The sequence below is a fragment of the Erpetoichthys calabaricus genome, chromosome 12 (assembly GCF_900747795.2).
Source record: "Erpetoichthys calabaricus chromosome 12, fErpCal1.3, whole genome shotgun sequence".
Taxonomy (NCBI): Eukaryota; Metazoa; Chordata; class Cladistia; order Polypteriformes; family Polypteridae; genus Erpetoichthys; species Erpetoichthys calabaricus.
The window spans coordinates 27,753,142-27,781,063 of NC_041405.2; the positions used below are offsets into that span (position 1 = coordinate 27,753,142).

The 27,922-nt window shown below is 39.2% G+C and overlaps 1 protein-coding gene and 1 long non-coding RNA gene across 2 annotated transcripts; both read right to left on the reverse strand.

Annotated features, from left to right (window-relative positions):
* Window positions 1-371: 371 nt before the first annotated feature.
* LOC127529897 (uncharacterized) lies at window positions 372-4,735 on the reverse strand. The gene is made up of 2 exons (XR_007936502.1): window positions 4,578-4,735; window positions 372-1,151 (listed from the first exon to the last, which is right to left on the reverse strand). It is a non-coding gene; the product is annotated as an uncharacterized LOC127529897 (long non-coding RNA).
* Window positions 4,736-7,259: 2,524 nt separating this feature from the next.
* Window positions 7,260-26,135, reverse strand: LOC114661988 (tripartite motif-containing protein 16-like). Its single transcript, XM_028815267.2, has 6 exons — window positions 25,470-26,135; window positions 25,166-25,261; window positions 15,174-15,407; window positions 14,820-14,979; window positions 14,606-14,662; window positions 7,260-8,925 (listed from the first exon to the last, which is right to left on the reverse strand). Exons 1-6 carry the CDS (start codon window positions 26,040-26,042, stop codon window positions 8,387-8,389), a joined length of 1,659 nt encoding a protein of 552 aa, XP_028671100.1. The 5' UTR covers window positions 26,043-26,135; the 3' UTR covers window positions 7,260-8,386.
* Between the last annotated feature and the right edge of the window lie 1,787 nt (window positions 26,136-27,922).

Sequence of the window (27,922 nt, forward strand, 5' to 3'; positions counted from 1 at the left end):
TGTGATCTTCTTCGAACCTCCAACTTTCGTTCTTGATTAATGAACACATTCTTGGCAAATGCTTTTGCTCTCATGCCATGGCCGGCCGTTTAGTGAATTGTTGGCGGGCGTGGCTGTCCTGCTTGCCATGGACTTAGTGAATTTATATATATATATATATATATATATAATAATTCTTTCAATTTATATAGCGCTTTTCTCACTACTCAAAGCGCTCAATTTGGAAGTTGCTTTGGACAAAAACATCTGCTGAATGAATGGAAATGTATTTAAGAGATTTCTTTTTGAAATATAGCATAAACATGAACAGATAGTATATTGAAAAAAAATTGTGCCCATTACAAAGAAGTGATTATGAACAAAAAAAATAATTTTTCTAAATCAATATGCATATTTTATAAAGGCTGCATATGCAAAATGCAATCCTCTTGATCTTGAAAAAAACAAACTTAATTATTTACAAACAATAAAAGCACATTTGCAGAAAGTCATGTGTAATCGTAGAAATCTGCTAGATTAAGTAAAAAGTTATACTTTTTAGAATTTATCCTCTGAGATGACCGCTTCATCCTAAACTAAACTGAAGATGGTATGCCATTGCGTGTGTCTCATCAAGAGCAACAAAATGTCAGTTCATCGTGGCATACATCACCTAACCACCAGTCACTTCCAAAACCTGCTTTAATTTGTTTGGATCAGATATAACATGTGTATTATGATCAGGTCCATAGTGCTGAACATGATGTTCCACAACAGCAGTTACAGTGAACCACGGCATTTCATATTTAGCGACCTGCAAAGATGTTACCAATGGCATCTGCTGTCTGAGTTGCAGCCTTTAGAGCTTGATCCCCTCCTTGTTTGTCACCACACATGTAATGGACTGCCCCTTTAACATGGCCAACAACTGGTAAGATATCCATTGTTTCATTTACACCTTGGAGGAACTCCAGCTGTGTTCTTCTGGCTCCTTCTTCATCTCCAAGGACGGCCTGAACAGCTGATGTACCCTGTGATACTATGGGGCAAAGTTTAAAAAAATTCTCTTGTGTCTTTCGGGCTCCTTCAGCATCTCCGGAGACCCACTGTGTAAATGATTTTATCTGGGAAAACAGCGGGAATGCATCCATCCTTGTGTCTTCTTAAGGAGCCTTAGAGAGGGACACAGAAAGTCAGCATCAATGAGTGTAAGCCTTTCATATGGAGTTCACAAAACATTTCAGGTGTTTGAATACTTGTAAGGAAGAGTGAAATGCTGCCTAGTGAATGAATGCAGGCTCTAAGAAAATCATTTTAAATAAACGTAATGTATAATAATAGGAAGTAATGGAGATTTCCTAAGAAAAGAGAATACTCAACGATAAATTCAAGATAATACCATAAAACAGGACGTCACATCATCATGGAAATCGCTCCTGCTGGGGAAAAACCACAAATGATACACAGAGAATCATAATGCTGAACTACATGGTACCAAAACGCAAAAAAAAAATTAAGAACTGAAACAAAAACAGAGGACTAGCACTGTGGTCACAATGAAGATAGGAGAACTTAGAGAAGAAGGTCTGGCAATAAAAGGTAAAACCTTATTAAGTGTGTCTCACCATTACATATGTATATACACTCTGAAACACAATTGATAAATTAAATTAAGGATCATGGTGGGCCAGAGTTATCCCGACATCGAGCACAATGAAGATAAATAACCCTGAACATGGTGAGAGTCTATCACAGGACATACCTATACATAGGACAATGTGCAGCCACCAATCGCCATACCTTACATGACTTTGTTCATTTTAGAAGAAGACTGAAGTACCTGGCTGAGAGATCCAGGAATAATCAGCACACATCATAAGCATGAAACATCATAAATGTGAATTGAAGACACACCCCTCCTCTTCATTCTTTGGTGAAGAGTCCTGTATTCAGTGCAAAAGGGCAATCCCATGAGGCTCTAGTTTCAGAGGAGGTGGTGTCGCTAACTATGTTGTCTTCCTTTTCCCCTACAGTACCAAGAAACCATCCAGTGAGGGCAACTGACTCGGACCCTTGCAGTCCCTGGGACATAAAAGCACAACCGCCCAGAAGGAGGTGTCACTTCAAGACTGAGCAACCAAAGAGACAGAGCTCCTCTAGTACCTAAATAATGGAATTATTTTGCCTCAAGCTTGAAGGAAGCTATCATTAGTTGTGACTTTGATGCCATCATAAAATTGTTTTCTTTATTACTATTTGAAGTAAATAAGGACAGCTGGGTTGGCTCCCAAACATTTATTTTGTCATGACCTAGATATAAATATTGTGTTGGGTTGTTTGGAATACTCAGTGATAATCTGGCCAGGTAACTGTTGTGACATTTAGATACAAATTCAGTACCACATGACGTTAACCAGGAAACATTTAATAGCCTGGTTTTGAATTTTGAGTCCGCATGAAATTGAAGTCAGCTTGAGCAGCAAAGTCGAATTGGCATTTAAACTACTGTATGTCCAATAACTACATGTTGTGATACTATAATCAGACGAAATGGGGATAACTTCACAATGAAGATAGGAGAACTTAGAGAATAAGGTCTGGCAATAAAAGGTAAAACATTATTAAGTGTGTCTTATCATTACAATGTTTAAGATATGTGATGATTATTATATAACTATTTAATGATATTAAGCCAAAAAGCATGCATTGTGTACATTTTCATCATATTACTGGATAACTGACATGTGGATAATGTGACTTGACGAACAAGAGATTTTTTTTTTCCATAAATATTTCCACATCATGTGCTGCTGGACAACATTGGTCACTATTGGCTTTTATTATGTCGTAAACCTTTTTCCGACTCATTTTGCAAAGCTTGATATTAAAATCTTTTCTTGTCCATCACTACAAAGCACAGGGGGTAAGTAACATATAAAAATATAGCATTATTTTGGGTGGAGTATTCCTTTAAGAGGGAATTCTATGTATGCAGTATGCATTCCTCAACGCTGGACTAAACCACAAGAGTCAGTCGGCCTTTTAACATTTCTTAGGTTACCTTCCTGTAGATGAGAGAATAGTCCATCTAGGGCTGGGGCACTCAACTCCTGTCCTGGAGGTCTTCAGTGCCTGCAGCTTTTGCTTTAACCAAACTTTAAATTAGAACCCATTTATTTACTTTTAAGGTAATATGTTTTTAGGACTTAGTTTTAAGTTAACTTGTTTGTTACAATTCAAAACCCTTAATCGCCTTATTTTAGTTTTAAACAATTGCATTTAGATTTTAATTGTTTCCTGTTTTCTTAACCAGTCATTAGTTCACAATGCAAATGATAAAGAAAGCAGTTCTCCAGATAGTGTGCTTCCATCTACACTTGTGTACATGTATCATGATGTATTCGTGCTAATACAATCTCCTGAAATAAATGAAAGTGAAAGGAAGGATCAAGAGATACAAATCTGTTCCAGACCACAACATTCTCATAAAATGAAAAAAATGTACAAAGTGATAAAGATTTGTTTTGGAAGAATGAAAGCCCCAGCAAGCCATAATATAATTTAATACCAAATTTCATTATCTGCTAGGCCGGGCTTCTAATCATGAAACTAGTTGGAATGAAAAGTGAAGCCACTGCGGACCTCCAGAACCAGAGTTGAGTACCCCTTTTCTAGGGTTCAGAATGAGATAATGAACTTCCTTTAACTTGATGATCCCTTGTGGAATCCTCTTTATTAGACTGCCTGCTGATTGTACTTCAGTATGAAGCCTCTTATCAGTTTCTCCAACTGGCATAAAGCATGCCTCTTTTATGGAATTTCTCCATTCAGGTCAATTACTATATTTATATATATTCACATTTTTTAAAATGTTTTTGTTTTCCTGACTTAAAACTCTTTCCTCAGGTTGGTCATGTCACCTGTGCTCAGTTATACATCAGTTTTCAAGTTGTCTCCTTTCGCATTTTTACTTGGAAAAAGGACACGATTTTCAATCTCAAATGCCTTCTGGTGGGAGTGGAGAGGGTAACCCTGTTCCTCTAGTAAAATGGGTATAGCTAGAACACCTTGTAAAAGGCAGAAGTACGTTCCCTCATACAAAACCACAGTATCATGTACAATATATTGTTTCATTTTTTAATTCAATCGTTTATTTTATAAACACAGTTTTACTATGCCTGTCCTGGAGCAAGTGGAGACAGAATAGGAAGCTACCCTGAATGAGGTGCAGAGGAACATTGAAATGTCCATACTGCTTGCAACTTATACAATTTAATAATATTTACAAAATCTACAATCCAAAGCTATCTATATATACGAGGGGGAGTCAAGCTAAAGTTAGAAAATGGGATTTATTAGAAAATGGAATGAACCTTAACAAAACTGCTCATGTCATTTCTCAATGTAGACTCCACCCGTCTCAAAACACTTGCACCACCTGCCTAGAAATGCCGGGATTCCAGCAGAATAAAAGGTTTTGTCTTGCCCTCACAACATTTGTATATTTTTATATGTGTGTGCATGTGTGTTCAATCAAAATGCGAGAAGTAAAACAACAGAGGAACTTAATTTAAAAAGAGCAGATTAAGTCACCTTACCTTCTTGTGTGGATGAGTGAGCCTCCCGTGTTTGCCGAAAACCCTTTGGAAATCCAAATTTATAGCAGTGAGTCACTTGAGATCCAACCTGTTTCAGTGCCTTATTTAGAAAAATGAAAGCAATGCTTTGCAGGGGAATGTGATGATCTGACATGATGGGAAACACCCACACACAGATATTAAATGAACACTTTTGCTTTCTGATTGTGCTATTGTTTTTTTTTTTTTTTTAATAAACCGCTGTATTTAATTTTTACATTTAATGAATGAAGATATCATTATCTAAAATATAAAATTGACATTCTTTAAAAAGTGTCTGCTAGATGTGGATTCTGAGGTGTTTCCATCTGCATCTTTCAATTTGACATTTACACCTGTGGCCAGGTGCAGGAATGACTGGTCACCAACCTGGTCATCCTGTTTAATAATTCACAGAACTAAAGGTACGCTCTTCTGAGTATTTGCCTTCGATATTTCAGGCTACGAAAAAAGGCCTTGAAAAGATATTCGGCTTCTAGCCGCAAGTTAGGGTCAGTCTGCTAGGGAGATCTTTCCACTGGGTTACTCCTGCTAAACTGGTGCCTCCTTCCAGGTAGCCAGCAATTTTATGGACTGTGAACCGGAAGGAGCAGAGTTAGTTGCTCTCACTAGGCAGTTTCTCAGCACTGTGGGGAAAAACGGCTATGACAATGTTAGCTGCCCCCTATTATCCTGGGAGGGTTATTACATACTTTGACACAGGCCATAAGGAGATCCTTCAAGGCACCTGCATGACAGTGTCAGTTACTCTGTACTTTGCCTTCAAAATTTAATACACTACACTTCACACATGACAAATCCAACAGTGACATGGGGGAAATCATTATTTTTCTCACCCACTCATATTTTCAAACCTAATTGGTCCAGTTTTTAGGATAACTGGAACACTAGGCACATGGGAGACATCAAATCTGGATGGGACTCACAATTTCCATAGAGCACATACATTGAGCCAGCTCAGTCACACTGGGTCAATGCAAAGAGTCCAGTTAATCTGCAATGTGCATTACTGGGAGAAAAACCAAGAGGACCTGAAGAAGAAATCCACACAGACATGAAGAGAACAAGACAAGTTTATGATTAAAACACATACACACACATTATATGAAACACAGTAACACTACATTCTTAAACCCATGTCAGAGTTGTCATGGCCAAAAGCCTGTCCCAAGAGTACTTGGCACAAGACAGAAGCTAACCCGGGACAAGGTCCCAGTCACACACACATCCACACTAATAATGAGACCAATTTAATGTCACCAAATAACATATCTTTCCAAGACTTTAGTTATGTGGGAGGAAAATGCAAGCACACACGTGGAACCTGCTAACTCTATATGAAATAGGACTGAATATATGATTTATATTCAGAATGCTGGTTCCTGAGGCAGCAAACCACTGCGCACACATGTTCGCTTGACTGCACTTTCTTAAATCTTTATTTCAATATAATGATAAAGATTACGGGCAACTGCACAAGTAGGATAGCACAGGCCTGATCAAAAGATCTGCAATAGAGAGAAAGAGAACCACAATGGCAGCAGGAAAGCCCCTGAAGATGCTACTGTTGAAACACAGGAGCTGCTAGGGAGTGGTGTGCTCTAATATGTGAGACATACCAGATGCCAGTTCAGTAAAAATCTGTTGGAAAGTATGGCATGGAAAAGAGGCTGCAAGAGAGCAGAGAGAGACGTGAGGTGAGAAAAGAAGGGAATGTACTGAGAAGACACCACTGGAAACACAGGATCTTAGGCAAACTCAGAGAGGCAACAGGGTTTCTCTTTTCTTGTTTTCCTTTTAATTTGTCCTTTTTTCTGTTTACGTTCACTTAATTATAATTGCAATTAACCAGAGCAGACAACCAGGGAACGGACACCGATGCTGAAAAGCTGCAACTACTTCAGTGTCAGACACACCGATATGCTCATCTTAACCTTTTGTCTTCGCCCTTCAACAATATCTCTGAAACACAAATCTGATGCAAGTGCTGGTGATACAGTAAAGAAGAGAAAAACCATCACCATGGAAAATAAAGTAGAAATAATAAACAGGTCAGAGAGGGGTGAAACTCCATCGTTCATTGGCAGAGCATTTGGTTACAGTCGGTCAACAATAACATTTGTTAAAATAATGTACCTCTTCCGACTTACATACAAATTCAACTTAAGTACAAACCTACAGTCCCTATCTCATACGTAACCCGTGAACTGCCTGTATTTGATCTCTTTTCGCTGTTCCGTTATTTCACCGAGTGATAATTTCTGTTTGTTTGTACTAATGTGATCTTTCCTATCCTTTTTTTGAGACTTTCGAATTTTCGTACTTCCATTATCTCTAACCTGCTCTGCATGTGTATCGCGCCAACGTATTTGAATTCTTTACGACATTCTACTTTGTCGTCTACTCTTTGTCTTTTATTTCCGGCCCCAGGTGTGGTTAAATCTCTTGGCACAAAGTTTCGTCTCGCGGGACGTGAAAGTGTCGCTCTTCAAAAGATCACGTCTCGTTGCAGAATAAAAAGTCTTGTCTCCCAAGATTTTTTTATTATAATAGATATATATATATATTATATCACTTTATAGAGATCTGTTTTCATTTTCACTTTTGAAGTCTTCTTCTGTTGCTCAGTCTCAAAAAAGCAAATGAAATCCACTGTGACTTGATGTTGTATAACAATAAAAACACAACCTTTCCAAGAAAGTGAAGACTTTGTTTATAGGCACTGTAATTTAACGGCTTAAAAGTGCACAGAAGAAAAAATAAACTATACACGTGATCAGAGGAAGAAATTAGCAATACATTAAAGACCAGGCTTAAATGAAATTGAAAACACAGTTTTCATAGCGCACCCGTACTGTGCTAACCTTTACAGATACACAGAACAAGTGTTCATGTATACAGTGCCTTGTAAAAGCATTTACTGAACATTCTCTAAATAACAAATTGTACACAGAAAATGTTGGTCACTGTGGTATTTTCCACTTCAAAGCACTGAAACTCCAATCCCCAACGTGACCTTGTTTTGTGCAAGAAAAAAAAAATTAAAATGCTGCTTGCTTAAGCATGAAATCCCCACGTTAACATTTTGTAAAGTAATATTTGCAGCAATAACAGCTATGATCTTTTAGGGGTTTAGTACTGTATATCCCAGCTTTGCACAACATACTTTACGAACAAGCCATGCTTGCCCTAACAAATGAAAGGCCCTCAGAGACAATGACAACATGCAGGCAACGCACTGAAACCACTCCATCAAATGAGATGATGTGAAGCTACCTAAACATATCACCCAACAAAAAGAAGTGTTACAAACACATTTAATTTATTGCAACCCCTATAGCTTATATTTAGAGTTTTGTCCTCTGGTTCTGTGCGAGAGCCAGCGGAGTGTAGTTTAGGTTCACGTTTACAAATAAAACACAAACCAAGATGTAAAAAAAAAAACAAAAAATGTAATGCAAGGTGTATATAGGAAGTAGAAGAATATACATACACTATTCAAAAAACTAACTAAAAATTATGCAAATTTAAAGAAAAATGACAACTGGCAATGAAGCAGAAACACAAATAAAATTATTACCAGTAGAGAGTCCATTTACCTTTGGCTGACCAAGGAACTGACAACCCAGGGGAGACTCCTTCTACCACTAAAGTTTTTTCGACTACCAATTTTGGAATTCTCTGCCCTTTAGCTCAAAATTTACAACTTCATCCAATCAGCAAAACATTTACATGTGTATGGAATATTAGTCTTGACCAGACTGGCTCAGCTAACAGATTGTTATACTAGAATCACACTTGGATTCAGAATCACCTTTATGAACTCGAAAGCCTGGATATACAGGCTCAGTGAAGCTGGTCTGGAATTTGTGCAGGAGGGTCATTGTCTCCGAGATGCTATAAAATGAGAGGCAGCCACTGATATAGTCCAGATATACACCAATCCTGGAGCAGCGAGGTGCAGAGATCCTACACTCCCTGTTACTGTGAAGGGCACGGTAGAAGGTACTGGAGCAGGATAAGCCCCACGACTTGTCGTTATACCCCAGTCGACACTCATCCTCCTTTCCTTTCCTTCTGATGCTTTTGTAAGAGACCGCTATGGTTACTGTCCTGCTCCACTCCACTTCCCAGTAACAGCGAGTATTAAAGAAACCCTCTCTGCAAAGGACTTGAGAGTAACAGTCAAATCTCTCAGGATGGTGAAGATGCATCAGAGTTCGACTTTTCCATGTTGCTTTTCTGTTTCCAGAAAACAGATGAAGGTGTCTGTTTGCTGTTCTGGGGTCTAAGGTGAGCGAACAAGAATCTAAATAAAAAGAAAATGACAGAGGAAATCTGATCAGTATATAGTCAAACTATACACAGTATCCGAATATAAAACGGAATAACGATTTCTCAATCCAGTTTTTCATCACAGAGTTATGGTGAGCAAAACTCCATTACAAAAGAATTTCTTGGATGAGATACCAATCCAGTGCATACTGTATCTCCTCTCTCACACACATACAGATTTACCAATACTGCCTTAATTTCCAATTTTTTGATGACATGGGTTTACATACATAAAACAGAACATGTTTATTCCAACATAAAAAAGGCAATTTGTAGCAGTGTCCAGTTCTAATAATGTAATCAGATCACTTTACTGCACTCATATTGCAATAAGGGCACCTAGCGAGAATGAAGCACATCTTCTACAACTCTGTGATGGCCAGTGCTACTGTATTTTCTTTGCTGTGGTGTACTGAGCTGGTACTATCACTTCAAGGGAGGCCCACCGAATCAACAAAATAATTAACAGGGAAGGCTCGGTTATAGGATGCACTATGGAACCCCTGGAGGATGTAGCAAAGGAGAGAATTAAAACAAAACTGAGTGCCATTACAAACAATGGTGCACATCCTCTCTCAGACACACCAGCACTGAGGAAGAAGTGCGTCAAGAAACATGACTGGGGCTCCTTTATACTGACAATACACCTGCATAATGCCTCATTGGGTCTATAGCTGACTAGTCAAAAGTTTTTTCTTTTTCAAATGTCTCCCTTTTTGTCTTTATATTGTGTGTTCAGACTGTATTTATTTATTTAAAGATCTTCTGTAAAAAGCCAGAATTCCCCCTGGGAACAAATAAAGTTCTAGCCACCGTGTATAAAACTAGACTGCTGATACTGTGCTATAATCTCACTAACAGATCATCCTCATCATCTGGCAGAGCAGTGGACTGAGCAACTGGTAAACCCTACTCATACTCTGCTGGCATTTCTGGGTTCATTACTACTTCTGGTGGGAGTTTCTCCTGTCCAGATGAAAATTCTGGTCATGTCCTCAGTGAGGAGATTGACAAGCAAAAAAAGTTATTTTTATTATGCAGTTTAATAATCATACATACTGTAATTCTGCATAATTTTATCAAAGTGTTTTAAATGAAATCCCTTTTACTTTCAGTGTCACAGTATTATTCTCTGCTTTGTAGTCCTGTTTGCTGTTGGCATCAGAGGTAACCTACAAAACTGGATTTCAAGTTGGTTAACAGGCAGGAAACAAAGTTTATGGATAAGAGGAGAATACTCATGTGGTGAGGTCATCAGTGGAGTATCTCAGCACCTCTGCTTTTCCTAATTTATATTAATGGCATTGATTCTGGTATAATTAATACAAACTTGTGAAATCTGCAGATGATTCTAAAACTGCAGGGTATAGCAAATACTGATTAGGCAGCAAAAATAAATCAAACAGACTTGAAGAAATCTTCAGAATGGGGCAAACACTTGAAAAATGCAGTTTAACATTGACAAGTCACATTGAAAAAGAAAAATTGATTATAAATACAAGATGGGGGATACTGTCCTACAGAAAGTCACCTCTAAAAAGGATTCAGGGTTTTACACTCAATGTTTTTCATTGTTTAAGCGATGTGCAGAAGTGATTAAAAATGCTAATTAAAATGTTAGAATAAAAGCTGTTGAATATAAACCAAGGGATATTATGCTTAGACTATATAACAAATGTTTCCAACCTCTCTCCCTCCCCCTCTCTCTATTTTATATATATATATACACACATATACATACACACATGGATAGATATATTATATATATATATATATATATATATATATATATATATTGTCACATTTGGTTTACAAAGTTGCACAGATTCATTCAGGATTTTCAAGAAACAGCATAATAAAGCATATAGAATAAAGCAGAGGGTGTCTGGGGGAAGACAGACAAGGCAGTGAGACAAAAGGACAGCTGCGGTGTGGACTTTTAAATGTTCAGAGCCCCGCTTCAGATGCAGATCACGTGGCATGGATTCAGCAGGCTTGTAGCTGATCGAGCAAAGATGAGATGTAAAACTGTGTTAGTTTCCCATAGAATCACTGTTTAAGAGGGGGTTTCCAGAGGACCAGCCACGTCCCCTTGGGGCTGCGTTCAGTGTGTTCACATATATATATATATATATATATATATATATATATATATATATATATATATTATATATATATATATATATATAAATGGTTGAAATAGTTTACTGTCAAATAAATGCAAAGAGTACACGACACGTGTTTCGCCCTCATTCTGGGCTCATCAGGTGTACACACTCCACTGCACTAAACGAACCACACGCCGTGGCGCAACGTTAGGGGCATCGCCTCTGACGCTGACGTCCGAGGTTCGATTCCCGAAAGGGAGTGCAGTGGAGTGTGTACACCTGATGAGCCCAGAATGAGGGCGAAACACGTGTCGTGTACTCTTTGCATTTATTTGACAGTAAACTATTTCAACCATTCTATGATCTGCTCTTCACAAAACTGAGGGCACCGTGGCGGATGTTAGCAGATTGCTGGCCAACCACAAAGCGTTACCTGGTAGGTAACCACCCACACTATCAGATTGTGACACAGACTTCGAATGCCGTGAATATATATATACACACACACACACACACACACACACACATACACACACACACACACATATATATTTTATTATATAAAATGCACTAGTGAGAACACAGAGTATTGTGAGCAGTTCTTGTCTCTACACTACAAAAAAGGCATAGTGGCACTTGAAGCTGTGCAAAGGAGATCAACCAAATGCATCCCATTAATAAAGGACATGTCTTACTCTGAAAGGCTTAAGAGAATTAAACCTGTTTAGTATCGAACTGAGGTCACTGCAAGGGGACCTAATCCAAGTTTTCACATTTTCAAAGGCATCGATAAAAGTAGATCCAACAGAATTCTTTCAACTAAATGGTGAATAATGTACCCGAGGACCCCAGTGGAAATTAGGGGGAAGCGCATTTACGACTGAAGTCAGGAACCACTTCTTTACTCAATGAGTTGTAGGAATCTGCAACAGACTACATAGCTGTGTAGTTGAAGCAGAGACCCTGACAACCTTTTTAGAAGTATCTGGATGAGATACTGAGACAACTTAGCTAAAGAAACAAGCCTGATGGACTAAATGGTCTCCTCTCATCTGTCAAATGTCTTATGTTCATATGTTGAAAAGCATCTAGTGATGGTGTATGCTATTAATGGTGCTAAGACTGAATGACGGACATTGAAATCAAAACTGCTACTGTAGTTCTGATCCTTGGAGCCTGCAGGTTCTGCAAACCCAACAATGTACTGTACTCCTTGCTTAACCTCCTTAGCATTAGACTCAAGTATCACGCAGGCTGTGAAAACAGTGCTAAAAGCATTAGTCCCGAGTGTCACTCGAGCATCTATATAGTGAATCTCACGTAAGACCCAAGGATTACTCAGGCTGTAAAAGTATCAACAGCGTCACTGCCGAGCGTTACTCGGGCAATGGTATGGGCATGTCAAATGCAAGCTTCAGGCCTGAGCATTACCTGGACATCTTGTAATGCCTCTCATCAGCAGTGATGACGACGTGAATCGGTCTTCAGGCAGTGAAACTGAAACAGTCAGTGATACCAAAAGTGAATCCGAAAGTGACGTTCATGTCACTCGCACGCATGCAGTGTGCTGTTCATATTATTATTCATCATCATCATCATTATTGTTTGTATTATTATTATTAATATACTTTCTACACTTCTGACTATGTACTTTTAGTGCTTTGCACATTTTACAGTAGTAAGAGGAGATTTAATAGAAATTAAATTTTTCAAGTCAAAAAACGCAACGTTTTTTACGGTTTTTTTTTGAGAAAAAATGCACAGTCATGGCCAAAAAGTTTTAAGAATGACACAAGTATTGGTTTTCACAAAGTTTGCTGCTTCAGTGTTTTTAGATCTTTCTGTCAGATGTTTCTATGGTATACTGAAGTAGAATTACAAACATTTCATAAGTTTCAAAGGCTTTTATTGACAATTACAATAAGTTTATACAAAGTCAATATTTGCAGTGTTGGCCCTTCTTTCTTTTTCAAGACCTCTGCACTTCACCCTGGCAGGCTGTCAAGCAACTTCTGGGCCAAATCCTGACAGATGGCAGCCCATTCTTGCATAATCAATTCTTGGAGTTTGTCAGAACTTGTGGGTTTTTGTTTGCCCGCCCACCTCTTGAGGATTGACTGCAAGTTCTCAACAGGATTAAGGTCTGGGGAGTTCCCTGGCCATGGACCCAAAATTTCAATGTTTTGTTCCCAGAGCCACATAGTTCTCACTTTTGCCTTATAGCCCGGTGCTCCATCATGCTGGAAAAGGCATTGTGGGTCACCAAACTGTTCTTGTATAGTTGGGAGAAGCTGCTCTCAGAGGATGTTTTGGTCCCTTTCTTTATTCATGGCTGTGTTCTTAGGCAAAATTGTGAGTGAGCCCACTGCCTTGGCTGAGAAGCAACCCCACACATGAATGGTCTCAGGATGCTTTACTGTTGGCATGACACAGGACTGATGGTAGCATTTACCTTTTCTTCTCCGGACAATCGTTTTTCCGGATGCCCCAAACAATTGGAAAGGGGATTCATCAGAGAAAATGACTTTTCCCCCAGCAGTCCAATCCCTGTATCATTTGCAAAATATCAGTCTATCCCTGATGTTTTTCTTGGAGAGAAGTGGTTTCTTTGCTGCCCTTCTTGACACCAGGCCATCCTCCAAAAGTTTTCAACTCACTGTGAGCGCAAATGCACTCCCACCTGTCGGCTGCCATTCCTGAGCAAGCTCTGCACTGGTGGTGCCTGCCACCGAGTTAACTTTAGGAGACGGTCCAAGTGCTTGCTGGACTTTCTTGGGCGCCCTGAAGCCTTCCTCACAACAGCAATGGAAATGTTTTTTTGGGATTAAGTTCATTTTCATGGCAAAGAGGGACTTTGCAATTAATTGCAATCATCTGATCCCTCTTCAGAACATTCTGGAGTAGATGCAAATTGCCATCAAAAAAACTGAGGCAGCAAACTTTGTGAAAATTAATATTTGTGTCATTCTCAAAACCTTGTTTCTCTCTCCGAGTTCCAAAGACTGGACTTTACAAGGGTCTTTGTGCAGTTATCAGACTCCATTCAGTATTTAATTGTATTGATTCTTCTTAGAATAATTATTGATTGTATTTAAAGAAACGTTAAAATCTGACAGAGACACATTTGTGAAAGAGAGAGTCGTCAAAACAACTAACATCATCACAAGGCACATTCATGCAGGGCCAGTTTAGGTTCACCAATTAACCAAATACATGTCCTTTGAATGTAGTTGAAACACAAGGACAAAGTCCAACCTCTGACCAAGTAGGAATTTAAGCACAACCTCCATATGGCAGCAATGCTAGCTAACCCCAGGACCAACAAAGTCAGACATTGCTTAAAGAACAAATTTTAGTGAAATTAACAGGCATTTATTGAACCTTTTTTTACAGTGGAAACAATGGGATTTTGCTTGAACAATTTGAAAATCTGGTTTCAAAACATGCAATATTTGCTATAAATATGCGGTCTTAGGTTTCTACATCTGTACATATCAATAGTAAGTTTTTAATTTAAAAGTTAACTAAAAAAAAGACAAGTCTTACATTTTAAGAAGTCTTCTCGTTTCTGTGGTTCTGGAGGCACCATAACATAAACAGGGGCTTCACATGACAACAAAAAAGAGGAAACAAGAATTTGCTCATTATAATGTTACTCTGTATTAACTTTGAAAGTTTTAGGAACTTCCCAGACTAGTCTGCTCTTCAATTCTACATAACTCTCCTAAGCACCTGAAATATTACATTAAATAATGCTCACTTGTTTTAGTAATTTTTGAGAAATTCCACTGACTGATTTTGAAAAGATTTTCAGTCAGCTGGGACACTTGCTTCCGCAGGTCCTCAGTGCAGAAGTCTTTTGTGACAGTAACTTGGAGCGAATCTTCATTTTCAGTCAGAACACTGATAGACGGGAAAGTCTACAAAAAATGTTACCAAACAGGGAATTAGTCAAATTAATAAATAGTGACACCAAATCATTTTAATAACCTATCACCACAAAAGATAACAGGAAAATTGCAAAAGTGTACAACAAAAGGTAACAGTAACTTAGCCAGTAAATAAATTTAAACAGCAGGTCTTGAAATTTCTTTTTCTACAGCAACACACTCACTTGGAGGAAGTGGATGTGGTCATTTGTCTCTGAGAGTCTGGTCAGTTCAGCATCTCTCCTCTTTAGCTCTTCAATCTCCCTCTCTAGCTGCTCCATGACTTCTTCAGTCTTAGCGATCTCCATCTTTTCAAGCTCTCTAATGCGGTCCATCACATTGCTGCAGGTTTCTTCGATGCAATGGATCAGGTTGGCAAAGCTGTTCTCGACCTCCTGTGCTTCTTGATCAGCAGACATCTAAATAAAGAGTGCCATCATTATGGTTAGTCAGTTTAGGCAAGTGTTGGTGCACAGACTTTGAAAATAAGATTTTTTTTATTATTAATTTAAACTTTTTCAGAATCAGTGAAATTATATGTGAGTAACTTGAAACAGCAATAAGAATTACATTTTGGTAAACCTGAGCTGTCCCTTATAGCTCTAGAGTCCAAAGCTCAAACCCTGACTTGATCACCATCTTAGTGAAGTGTACACATATTTCTCTCCACATCTACAATGGTTTTCATTAGATGTGTTTGCATATAATGCAGGAAGCACCTATTGTGGTAGCCATGTCTGCGAGTCTGTCTGAATAAAACAATTCTGCTCCCAGTGGACCAATTTTGCTGAAATGTATCACACTTATTCTTCAGGGAAATTCGTCAAGGCAGTTCAATTTTCAAACAGATAGTGCTGTAGAAAGTTTTGAAATTTTAAAATCGAATTTGCAAAGTCATCTATCTTACAACAGAGAAAGAGCCTGTACGACTTCAACTACGGTTTCAATTTTACCTTAAACTTGCATATTTTGCACCTTTTTATCTTTTACTTATATGACAGCCACTAGGATCCCCACTACAAGATAAGCAAAACTCCACGGGAGACACGCACTCAAGCCACTCAAACAGAAGCACACATAAAAAGTAACATACAGTGCATCCGGAAAGTATTCACAGCGCATCACTTTTTCCACATTTTGTTATGTTACAGCCTTATTCCAAAATGGATTAAATTCATTTTTTTCCTCAGACTTCTACACCCCATAATGACGTGAAAAAAGTTCTACTTGAGATTTTTGCAAATTTATTAAAAATAAAAGAATTGAGAAAGCACATGTACATAAGTATTCACAGCCTTTGCCATGAAGCTCAAAACTGAGTTCAGATGCATTCTGTTTCCCCTGATCATCCTTGAGATGTTTCTGCAGCTTAATTGGAGTCCACCTGTGGTAAATTCAGTTGATTGGACATGATTTGGAAAGGCACACACCTGTCTATATAAGGTCCCACAGTTGACAGTTCATGTCAGAGCACAAACCAAGCATGAAGTCAATGGAATTGTCTGTAGACCTCTGAGACAGGATTGTCTCAAGGCACAAATCTGGGGAAGGTTACAGAAATATTTCTGCTGCTTTGAAGGTCCCAATGAGCACAGTGGCCTCCATCATCTGTAAGTGGAAGATGTTCGAAACCACCAGGACTCTTCCTAGAGCTGGCCGGCCATCTAAACTGAGCAATTGGGGGAGAAGGGCCTTAGTCAGGGAGGTGACCAAGAACCCGATGGTCACTCTGTCAGAGCTCCAGAGGTCCTCTGTGTAGAGAGGAGAACCTTCCAGAAGGACAAACATCTCTACAGCAATCCACCAATCAGGCCTGTATGGTAGAGTGGCCAGAAGGAAGCTACTCCTTAGTAAAAGGCACCTGAAGGACTCTCAGACCATGAGAAAGAAAATTCTCTGGTCTGATGAGACAAAGAAAGATTGAACTCTTTGGTGTGAATGCCAGGCGTCATGTTTGGAGGAAACCAGGCACCGCTCATCACCAGGCCAAAACCATCCCTACAGTGAAGCATGGTGGTGGCAGCATCATGCTGTGGGGATGTTTTTCAGCGGCAGGAACTGGGAGACTAGTCAGGATAAAGGGAAAGATGACTGCAGCAATGTACAGAGACATCCTGACCTCAGACTGGGGCGATGGTTCATTTTTCAGCAGGACAACGACCCTAAGCACACAGCCAAGATATCAAAGGAGTGGCTTCAGGACAACTCTGTGAATGTCCTTGAGTGGCCCAGCCAGAGCCCAGACTTGAATCTGATTGAACATCTCTGGAGAGATCTTAAAATGGCTGTGCACCGACGCTTCCCATCCAACCTGATGGAGCTTGAGAGGTGCTGCAAAGAGGAATGGGCAAAACTGGCCAAGGATAGGTGTGCCAAGCTTGTGGCATCATATTCAAAAAGACATGAGGCTGTAATTGCTGCCAAAGGTGCATCGACAAAGTATTGAGCAAAGGCTGTGAATACTTATGGACATGGGATTTCTCAGTTTTTTTATTTTTAAAAAAATTTGCAAAAACCTCAAGTAAATTTTTCTCACGTTGTCATTATGGGGTGTTGTGTGTAGAAGTCTGAGGAAAAAAATGAATTTAATCCATTTGGAATAAGGCTGCAACATAACAAAATGTGGAAAAAGTGATGCGCTGTGAATACTTTCCGGATGCACTGCATCAAAATGAATGGGCTTAGACTGCATGAACATTTCCTCGGTATTTACATTAACTCGTTGAGGGCTGGATATTTTTTCCAAAAAACGCAGTTTTCTGAAAAACATACAAAGTAATGGATCCACACATAAATCAACATAAAACATCTGTTGCTGGGTGCTGTGGCTGCCAAGTTCGCAGTCTCTTGTGACTTGAGATGCTCGTAAAATAAAAGCGTGGGCGCATTTGCTAAGATTTGAAGAAGTGTTTTTTGAATGTTGATTGATGAAAAGCGTCCACACTTTTATTTTACGAGTGATGTATGAGAGACTTATTTTTTACTTTTTAGTACACTTTTTAACTTAATATAAGCATGGTTTTTAAACAGTTTTCTTTATATATAATTTATAGCTTGGAGACCAAAACTGCAGAGTACTCCAGATGAGGCCTCACCAGTGTGTTATAAAGCTTGAGCAGAAACTCCTTGGTCTTGTATTCCACATATCAGAGTGCTATATAACCTGACATTCTGTTAGCCTTCTTAAAGGCTTCTGAACACCTTCAGGAAGTTGATAGTGTCTACTCTACCAAGACTCCTAAATTCTTCTCAAAAAGGTGGGCTTTCAATTTTCAGACCTACCATTGTGTAATTCAAATCTAACATTTTACTTCCTACATGTAATACTTTACATTTACAGACATTAAATATCATCTGCCACAAATCTACCCAAGCCTGTAAGATGTTCATGTACCTCTGTAATGATTTAACAGATTCCACATTATCTGACGATCCACCTACAGTATTTTGGTATCATCTGCAAACTTAACCAGCCTATTACTTATATTCCTATCCAAATCATTTATATATACAGTAGAACCTCTGGTCACGAACGTTTCCGAACACATACAAATCGGGTTACGATCAAAAAGATTGCCAAAATTTTGCATCTGTTCACGACCACACGCTGTGGAGGCAAACAAAAACACTGGCTGCCAGTTTCCCTACGCACGTTCGTACGCACCAATGATTTCCCATTCTCCGTTTCACATTTTCTTTTGTTTGCGTATACAGGGCCGAACAAAGCAGCTGATGTTGCAAAAGGCGTTACAATGTTAACCAAGCAGAGGCCTCAAGTGCTGGAAGAGGTGGAAAAACTGTTGCTAGTGTGGTTGAACGAGAAGCAACTTGCAGGGGATAGCGTAAGCGAGGCGATCATATGCGAGAAAGCCAGGAAGATTCATGGCGATTTGCTGAAAAAAAAATCCTTCTTCGAGTGGCCAAGGTGAGGAATTTAAAGCCAGTAGAGGATGGTTTGAAAAGTTTCACAAGAGAAGTGGCATTTAATTTTTTTTCCCTGTGCTTAAAACTCATAAAAAAAGTGTTTACAGTGAGTGGTTCGTAAGGGTCTAGCTCAAACTCTTACAAGGTTAGTTTTCTCTGTTATTGAAATGTTTTTACATTTAGTTTACTATTACACTGTGCATTCTATGGTATAATTACTATTTTTGTGCTTAAAAAATATATATATTTACATACAGTTTGTACGGTCTGGAATGGATTAATTGTATTTACATACAATCTTATGGGGAAATTACGTTCGGGTCGCAACCAAATTGGGTCACGTCCAGAGTTTTGGAACGAATTACGGTCGTGACCAGAGGTACCACTGTATTAAAAGTAGCAGTAGCCCTAGCAGTGACCCCTGCTGGATACCACTCAATGTCAGCCAATTCTGATGAGGTTCCTCGCACCATAACCCTCTGTTTTCTGTGTCTGAGCCAATTTTACACCACTCTACAGTACAAACATCACCCTGAACTCCCACTTCTTTTAGTTTGATGCCCAACCTCTCATGTGGCACCTTATCAAATGTGTTCTAAAAGTCCAGATAATTTTAATAATTTAATAATATCATATGCTGTGACCATACCCTTTTGTTACTTCCTCATTGAATTCCAGCATGTTAGTAAAACATGACCTTCCTCTTCTGAACCCATGCTGACTGTTCAGTAAAAAATGTGTAATTGGATAAGTTGTGTCCAAACTTTTGCATGGAACTCTAAAATTCAGCTTCCTCCCAAACACGTGTACAGTATAATTTGGCTAACTGGACTTCTATGAGTTGGCGTGAATGAATAAGCATGTTCAGTGTTTGGGAAAGGAAGCAGTTATTTAGGAGATGAAGAGAAAAGGGAAAAGGATGGGCTCATTTAAAATAATCTCTACTGTGACATATAGAGAGGAAATTAAAATTCTTTCTTGCAAATGCTATTTAAAATGCAACATGTCACCACTCTTCGTGATTAATGAGAATAAAAAACTTAACGGAATGCCTTGCCACTGGACATCTGAATATTAATCAGAGCAAAAGACAAGCAGCAACAAAAGGTATGTTTCTAGCTTTGAACAACTGTACTAACTGTTTAATAAAATATCAACCCCAAATATAAGTAGGAATAGATGAAGAGGCAGAAGAAGATCTCCATAGTTCTAAGTTCAAATTCCAGCTTGGGGACAGTCTGTGTGGAGTGTGTTCTGATTGTAATAAGGCCAGAAAATTCTCTGAAGGATGCATGCAGGCTGCATAAGGCCTGAATTTAGCAGCTAGAAGTGGAAAGAATGGGCATGAAGCCCAGAAGTGGCTGTGAGTTAATCAGACATATTTCTTTACAAACAAATGGAAAAAGCTGTAAGATTTGTTCTTGTGTAACTGAGGAAGATTTTAAAGTCTACTCAGGAGATAATGTGCAATTGGCTCACCAAAGACAGAGAACTATTATGTTTAATTTCTCCTAAAACATGATGCAGAGCCTTCGCATTTTTCTCCACCCTATGAATGTACAGAATTAAATGTACATCCTTCCAAATCCTGCACTGTTACCTTTACATTTTCAGATAATGCCTGGGACAGGATGATTTTTAAAATCACAACAATATTAAGAAACAATGGAGTATGTGAATTTCCCCTTGGGATTAATAAAGTATCACTCTATCTACTGAAAATGAGACCTCACATGTAACAGCAAGATGTCACATTTGTTTTTGTCCTCTCTTCTGTCTTTCACTACAGGAGAGCACACATGCTACAAGATTATGCTCACAAAGAACAGCACACGTTAAAAGATTTGCACTCAAGATAGAAACATGACTTCAAAACATGGATGGCGATTGAAGGTCAATCTCAAGCACATACATTCAGCAGATGCAAATTTTACCGTCCTTGCAAAACATGTCCATTGATTTTTCATTGTTTTATGTAGTTTCTGTTGCAGAATTACAACAGGGTTGACCATCTTGTAATTATTTACAGAAGGGACTCGACTTTATGACACAATACATAGTAAATTACACTTTATAACTCTACAACAGAAAGATGATCTCAATTAAAATAGAAGACAATACACAAAAGTCAGAAGGATCCACCATAGTTTGTATTTTTTTTTTTTTAAATGGATAAAAAAAAATGAATGTACGAGGGGGAGTCAAGCTAAAGTTAGAAAATGGGATTTATTAGAAAACGGAATGAACCTTAACAAAACTGACCAAGTAATTTCCCAATGCCGTCTCCACCCTTCTCAATGCACTTGTACCACCTGCCTGGAAGTGCCGGGATTCCAGTAGAATAAAAGGTTTTGTCTTGTCCTCGCAACCACTAGTGCACCGCTTTCTTCACGTTGTCATCATCGGTCTTGAATTGACGACCACCCAGATGTTTTTAGAGTGTTCCAAAAAGGTGGAAATCACACGGTGCCAATTCTGGCGAATAAGGAGGATGTGGCAATACCTCAAACTTCAGTTTCTCCAGACAAGCCTTGGTGTTCTCAGCAGTGTGTGTCATCGTCTTGCAGAAAAAAAGACTCCTTGAGAGAGCAGTCCCCGCTCCTTGGATAAAATAGCAGGCTTGACATTGGTTTCCAGCAAGTCACAGTAACTTGCACTAGTGACTGTAGTACCCCTCAACAAGTAGTGTTCTACAATAACTTGGGTGCACAAGTTCAATACTTGCATGGACTGGGTGTTGGGCAGTTGCTGTGAGGCATCTGTTGGTGAAGAAAGATTCACAGATCTTGACTTTGCCAACTATGTTGTGATCTTCATGGCATTTAATGGTGGATTTGAGTGAGGAGTCCAAGTGTCTGGGTTTGCGAGCATCCTGGATAAAAACCAAGAACCAGGCCGTTAATGACCTCTTGGGCACGGCCATCAGCAGTGTGTCTGTCTGTGGGGGGAATGTCGACATCGTTGAAAAGTTACTTAACTTGGCAGCGACATTCATGACTCTGGTGACTCTTCTTATGAAGTCATTAGACAGATTGGGAGAGCATAGTGGGTCATGAGGTCATTAGAAAGGGGTGTGTGGTGCTCCCGATACTCTTTGCAGAAGGCTGAAGATCCATGTCTTTAGAGTCCTGGTGCTCCCTGTTTTGCTATATGACTGTGAGACACGGACACTATACAGTGAATGGAGACAAAGACTGGTCTCTTTCAATAACTCATGGAGTTATGCATTGTGATGGTTTACAGCAATGGCTGCAGCAGAAAGTCGGTCATTTCTGGAGCGTGGGACTGGATTGTGTGTCTGCCTGGGGGTTGCCAACCAGGATCTCAAGGTGTTCGTCATGTGGTGGGTGTATTAACATGTTGTACCACTACATGGCTCCCCAACCTGATCTGACCTGACCTGACACTCATTTCTTGGTAGCTATTTTTGTATAAAAAACAGATGTAGAGGAAGTGACTTTAGAACTGGAATGGTTGCCTGAATGCTGCTCATTGGCAACTTACTACTCAAAGATGTTAGTATGGGTAACATGCAAAAGATGAATTTCCCCATTATGATCGATAAAGTGTAAACTCAAGTTGACAAATTACAACAAATAAATAAAAAAAATAACTCCTTAAAAATGGCTTGTATCCCTAAAGAAATACTTTTCTACACAAAACAAAAATTGGAGAGTACCAAAATCAAACACTAGTTGCTTAAAGTATTTGTACAGGCTTTTTGCAAGGAATACATGCCAGTCTTCTGCACTGAGGCATGCCCTCTTATAATGCTGCCCCCTCTACACTAAAGACCCTCTATGATGGAGCACTTGTAGCAGAGACAGAAAGATAATTTCTTGTCCGTATAACTGAGCTGTGGGAAGTTTGCATCGTGGTATGCTTCCACGACTGAATTGCACAAGTGTCTGGTTTTTAACAGACCTTTCAGGGCTGCCAGTAGCTTATTCATCTTGAACAGCTACAAATTTCTTTATTGATGTGTGACTCTGGTGGAGATGCTGGAATAAGTCTGTCATGCTTCTATTTAGCTGCCATTAGCTTTAGACAGACATCACCATGGCCAGTGGTTTAATCAACGCAGATTTAACAAAACGGAACCACTTCCAAATGACTGAGTGGGCACTGCCAGTTTCAAAAACAAGCTCCTTGTTTGTTTATACATGAGATGCTGTCTTGCTACTGTGTGTCCGAGTGTGACGGAGCAGGATGGTTTGACAAAAAGCTTCTCCAGTGTTCTGTAATTACCCAGGTTAAAGTTAATCTATATTTTCATTTTTACACATCGTCCCAAGTGAAAAATTTGAATTGGTCGAGTTAATCAACTCTAGGTAGTACATAGCATGACTGATATTGGTTTATGGCTTTACGCAAAAGGTTATGCAATTTTTATCATTTAAACACCTCTGGAAGGGAAGTTAGGGAAAAACAGTTTTCCAAGGAAATGACAGAGAATCAGGAAGTATTTGGTTAATTCCAAAACTAAAAGCCAGCAGTGGTTGAGAACATGGAGGTGCGATTTATTTGCCGCTGGGTAATTCTTTGAAATTAGCAGACACCTCCGCCCAATAAGACTCTAGAATCAGCACGCATTATGTCGCATTTTTTTAGAATGTCATGATTGAAGATGCAAAACAACTTGTGATGACAGCAGGAACGTATGCGAGTCCAGTCCTTGACGTGTCACATTAATCTACTCCATTGTTTTATAAAAACAAACAACGTTTAGTTTCCACATTATACATTTCCACAGTCACAATGAAACTCAAGACAGACACGGTAAGAAAACTGTGTGTTTCCAAAGCCCTATTAATCCACACAAAAACTTATAATCCCTTCATAGTTCCCATAACTCCCGCTACCCAACACCCCTTCTTAAAGTAACAATGCCCCATTACAACTAAATAATTATTGTCTAGCCATATTCTTAATATATAAACTAATCTTGAACTACAAATAAATTCAACATATTCTCAAATTAACTAAACAAAAATGTAAATACAGAACTTGGCTCATGCAATGATTTTTGCTCATATTCAATGCAACATTATCACTTTTTACTAGAGATTTATTGACCATTACAGTCCATTTGTTGCCCTGCATTTGTTCCACAATCTCATTTCTTACCACTCATTTCCATCTGAATTAAAGTAAAAACTTCCACGGGTTTTAAGTCACATCCCACAGGTCCTGCTACCTGTTCAAACACACACCTCTATTTCAGAGTCAATGAAAGGAGCCAAAACTTAAACCCATCCAAATTAAAAGAGTAAAGATAAAAACAGTTCATAATACTGGGGCATTTTTAGCAACCCCTCTCAACCTGCTAGCACGTCTCTGAGGCGCAGGGCAAAAATGGAGCGTCAACAGGAAGTCCACACAATCTAAGCTTAGGCTTAAAAGCAGTGAGACAAAAACAACGCCAGACCTACCACAATACACAATTGCTAAAAATTCAGACATGTGCGTCAGTAGGCTTTGCATCCTAGGAACCAAGTTACCCAAACTATAACATTTCCGTAATTATTTACCGCTCTGATGCTGATCTTTCTTATCATAAAATAGGTCATTATAATTGCAATTGACAAGAAGAATTCATAATTAATTGCAGAATTACGGTATTTGAGGGTTCCTCTAGAGTGCCTCTTTCTGTTGCACGATTTGGCTCAAAAACTAATCAGCACATCGTCATCTCATAACAGGCTAAAGTTTTAAGTTTGGTATTTATACATGCAGCTGTTTTAGCTCTAGAACATCCTCAAAAAACTGACACACATTGAGATATTGATACTTTCGGTATTAGGGGCCCCTAAAACGTCGAGATCTGTCGAAAATTGGCGATCGGAATTTTTGACGAATCTAAAGCTTTCACTCCTTCCCCATAGATGATAGGTTATGGTGGGGAAGGTGCAAAGCAAAAATTACCAAAATTCATACTCTCATAACAGATAACCAGACTAATTCAATTCAGGTTCATGTCTAACCCACCAGCATCAGAAACCATTCACATACTGGCTACTCACCCAGATTCACAAAGAGAAAATATGGAATCACAAGTCAATATGGCGTGCACATCTTTGGAGGAGATGTGGGAGGTGCACCAGTGTACCAAAGAACAAGCAAACTCCACATGAACAAAGGCCAGGTGTACGATTCAAACTCAAGCTTCTGAAAGTTCTTTTAATTATGACGAAACAAATTTATTTATACATATAAAGTATTTGTATTTTGAATTCTAGTAATTAGAAGGTACCTTAATCGAACCTAAAGATTCTTTCATTTCTTGCATTTTGAGGGACCTCTCCAGGATTCCTTCTCGAACTTCTAATAGCTTTTCATCCACATCATTCTATTTGAAAACAAAAATCAGTTTAAAAGTTGGGGGAAAAAGTTGGTGGCAATCACAAAAAAGAAACAAAACACTTACTGAATAATTTCGGAATCTGAGACTTGAATATTTTATTGTGGTTGCAACTCACCATTGCAGCGATAACTGACCCCAATTAAAATGTCAGCTTCTTGATATACTTTCATACAAACTCATTTAAACTCCTCACCTGTTTCTCCTCTCTTTCTGTCTCAGGTGTGGTCGCCTCGTGACTCCTGTGCTCCGTTGCAAAACAGACATAACAGATGCAAGTTTGATCGTCTCTACAAAACAAGTCCATTGGTTTTTCGTGTTTTGTGCACAGTTTCTGCTGCAGATTTACAGCCGGGTCGACCAGCTTGTGATTTTTCAAGAGGGCTTTTTCATAATGGGGTTGGATGTGCGTCTCACAGAAGGACACCAGACACGTGAGACAAGACTTCACTGCTCGGGACTTCTTCTCGGTGCAGAAATCACACTCTGATTCTACTGGGTAATTTTCACTGCATGGTAAACCGAATCCTGTTGTTTTGAACTGCTCGACAACTTCCGATAGCAGGGTGTTCTTGCGCAACACCGGCCTCGGAGTGAATATCTCACGGCACTGCGGACAGCCGCTCTCGCCTGTCCGATCCCAGTAGTTTGTAATGCACTTCATGCAAAAGTTATGCCCGCATGGAACTGAAGCGGGATCCTTCATGGTGTCAAGGCACACAGAGCAAATAAACTGATCCTGCAGTACTAATAAGCCTGCTTCTGCCATCGTGTTTTAGTGCGAGTAAGCGAACACGCCGGCCTACACGCATTCAGGATCTGAGGTAATAACGTGAGATTTCCTACTTCCCGACGACTGCAGGGAGGAGGGATTTGGTTCAGTAACCTAGGAAACGGGGACGCAGCACAGTGTAAAAACATCCGAGGCACGCGGAACTGCACGGGAGATCATCTGATTTTAGTGTTGCTTTGGTGACAGGGAGTAACACGTGTCTCTAGAACAGTGCATCCCAACCTCGGTCCTGGGGGCACACTGCGGCTGCAGGTTTTTGTTCCAACCAACTTCTGTTTTTAATTGGACTCCTGAGGTAATTAAGTGAGCTGTTATTTCCCAAGTTCTGTGTTTTGGGAACAATATAGAAATTAGAAAACTAAGTTTGGTAATATATAAATGTACCAGGCAGTTATATGGGAATAATGTTTTTTTTTTTCGTTTTAACAATATTTTCATCTTGATTTTCATTCTACTTTTCTAGTGTTCTAATTTTTTAATTAATCCATTATTTACTACTTAGTGGGTCTGATGCTAAAGTATTTGCAGCCTTTGATTATTCAGTGCTGTTTGCCAGAGTGTCTGCTCTGCTTGTTTTTATTTGTCATTAATAAGATACAATGAAGCGGAAAAACTGCACAGAGAAAGGGCAAAATACAGAGTATAATGAAATCAACAGAGTTAAGCATTTAAATCTATAGCAAAAGAACAAATATTAATAAAAATGTCTTAAAATGTAAAAATCATGCTGCTGTGCTTTTCTGAATGTTGAATAAAAGAATCATACCAGCTAATTAAATGAGATCAGTGTTATCAGGTGTTGTCACTGATTAGGAATCTGGTTGGAACAAAAACCTGCAGCCACAGTCAGTGTGCCCCCAGGACCAAGGTTGGGAAACACTGCTCTAGAATACCTAAAAAAAAAGTTAGTTTTTAAAGTTTGATCGCAGTTTAGTTAAAATTCTGAGGTTTTCAGAATTAATGTATTTGTATATACTTTTCAACCGAAAACTTTAATAGATTACACATGTTCTACTAATTAATTGTTCACACAGATCCTCCCGTTATCTTAGGAAACGTTTGTTAATGCCGTGCTACTCAAATAGGTAGCAGGTGACATTTATAACGTCTTATATACAGTGCCCATTGTAAATCATATCACCTCGTCTTTACTGGAATTTTGAACAAATCATTAGTGCTGTGTGAAGTTCCCTGATGCTTCAAACAAGCCAAAGTCATACCACTCCTAATGAAATCCCAGATGAAAGGACTTATAGACTGCAGGGGGGGGGGCTCATGTATAAACGGTGCGTACGCACAGAAATGTTGCGTACGAACCTTTCCACGCTCAAATCGCGATGTATAAAACCTAAACTTGGCGTAACGCCACGCACATTTCCACGGTAACTCATACTTTGGCGTACGCAATTTCTCCGCTCGGTTTTGCAGACTGGCGGCACCCAGCGTCAAAGCAGTGCTACTGTTCCTGTGTGGTTTCCTTTCATTTTTAGATCGACATCCCTGACGCGGCTGTATCATATACACTGAAACTAACTGCATATCGTTGATAAATTTAAGGCACCTGATTGTAATCACTTTGTAACAATATAATTGTGCACAGATTGGCCAAACTATTCCACTGCCATGGCTGTCTTAGCATTGTTAGAGGACATCGCAAATGGAAGGATTAGAAGAGAACGCGTATTCAGAGATCATACGGATTTCTTGGCACATGATGATGACTGGCTACTAAGTCGGTTTAGATTTCCAAGAGCGATCCTCTTGGAGCTGTGTGCTGAACTGGCACCTGCTTTACAAAGGCAGACTTTCAGGAATTGTGCTGTACCTGCTCCTTTGCAAGTTCTGTCCACTCTCGG

Excerpts from the sequence above, each read along its gene's own strand:
- LOC114661988 (XM_028815267.2), bottom strand. The coding sequence starts at position 26,042 with ATGGCAGAAGCAGGCTTATTAGTACTGCAGGATCAGTTTATTTGCTCT. Across the intron at positions 25,262-25,469 it reads CAGAAAGAGAGGAGAAACAG|AATGATGTGGATGAAAAGCT; the intron begins GTGAGGAGTTTA and ends GTTTTCAAATAG. Across the intron at positions 14,663-14,819 it reads CTCAAAAATTACTAAAACAA|CCCCTGTTTATGTTATGGTG; the intron begins GTGAGCATTATT and ends TGTCATGTGAAG.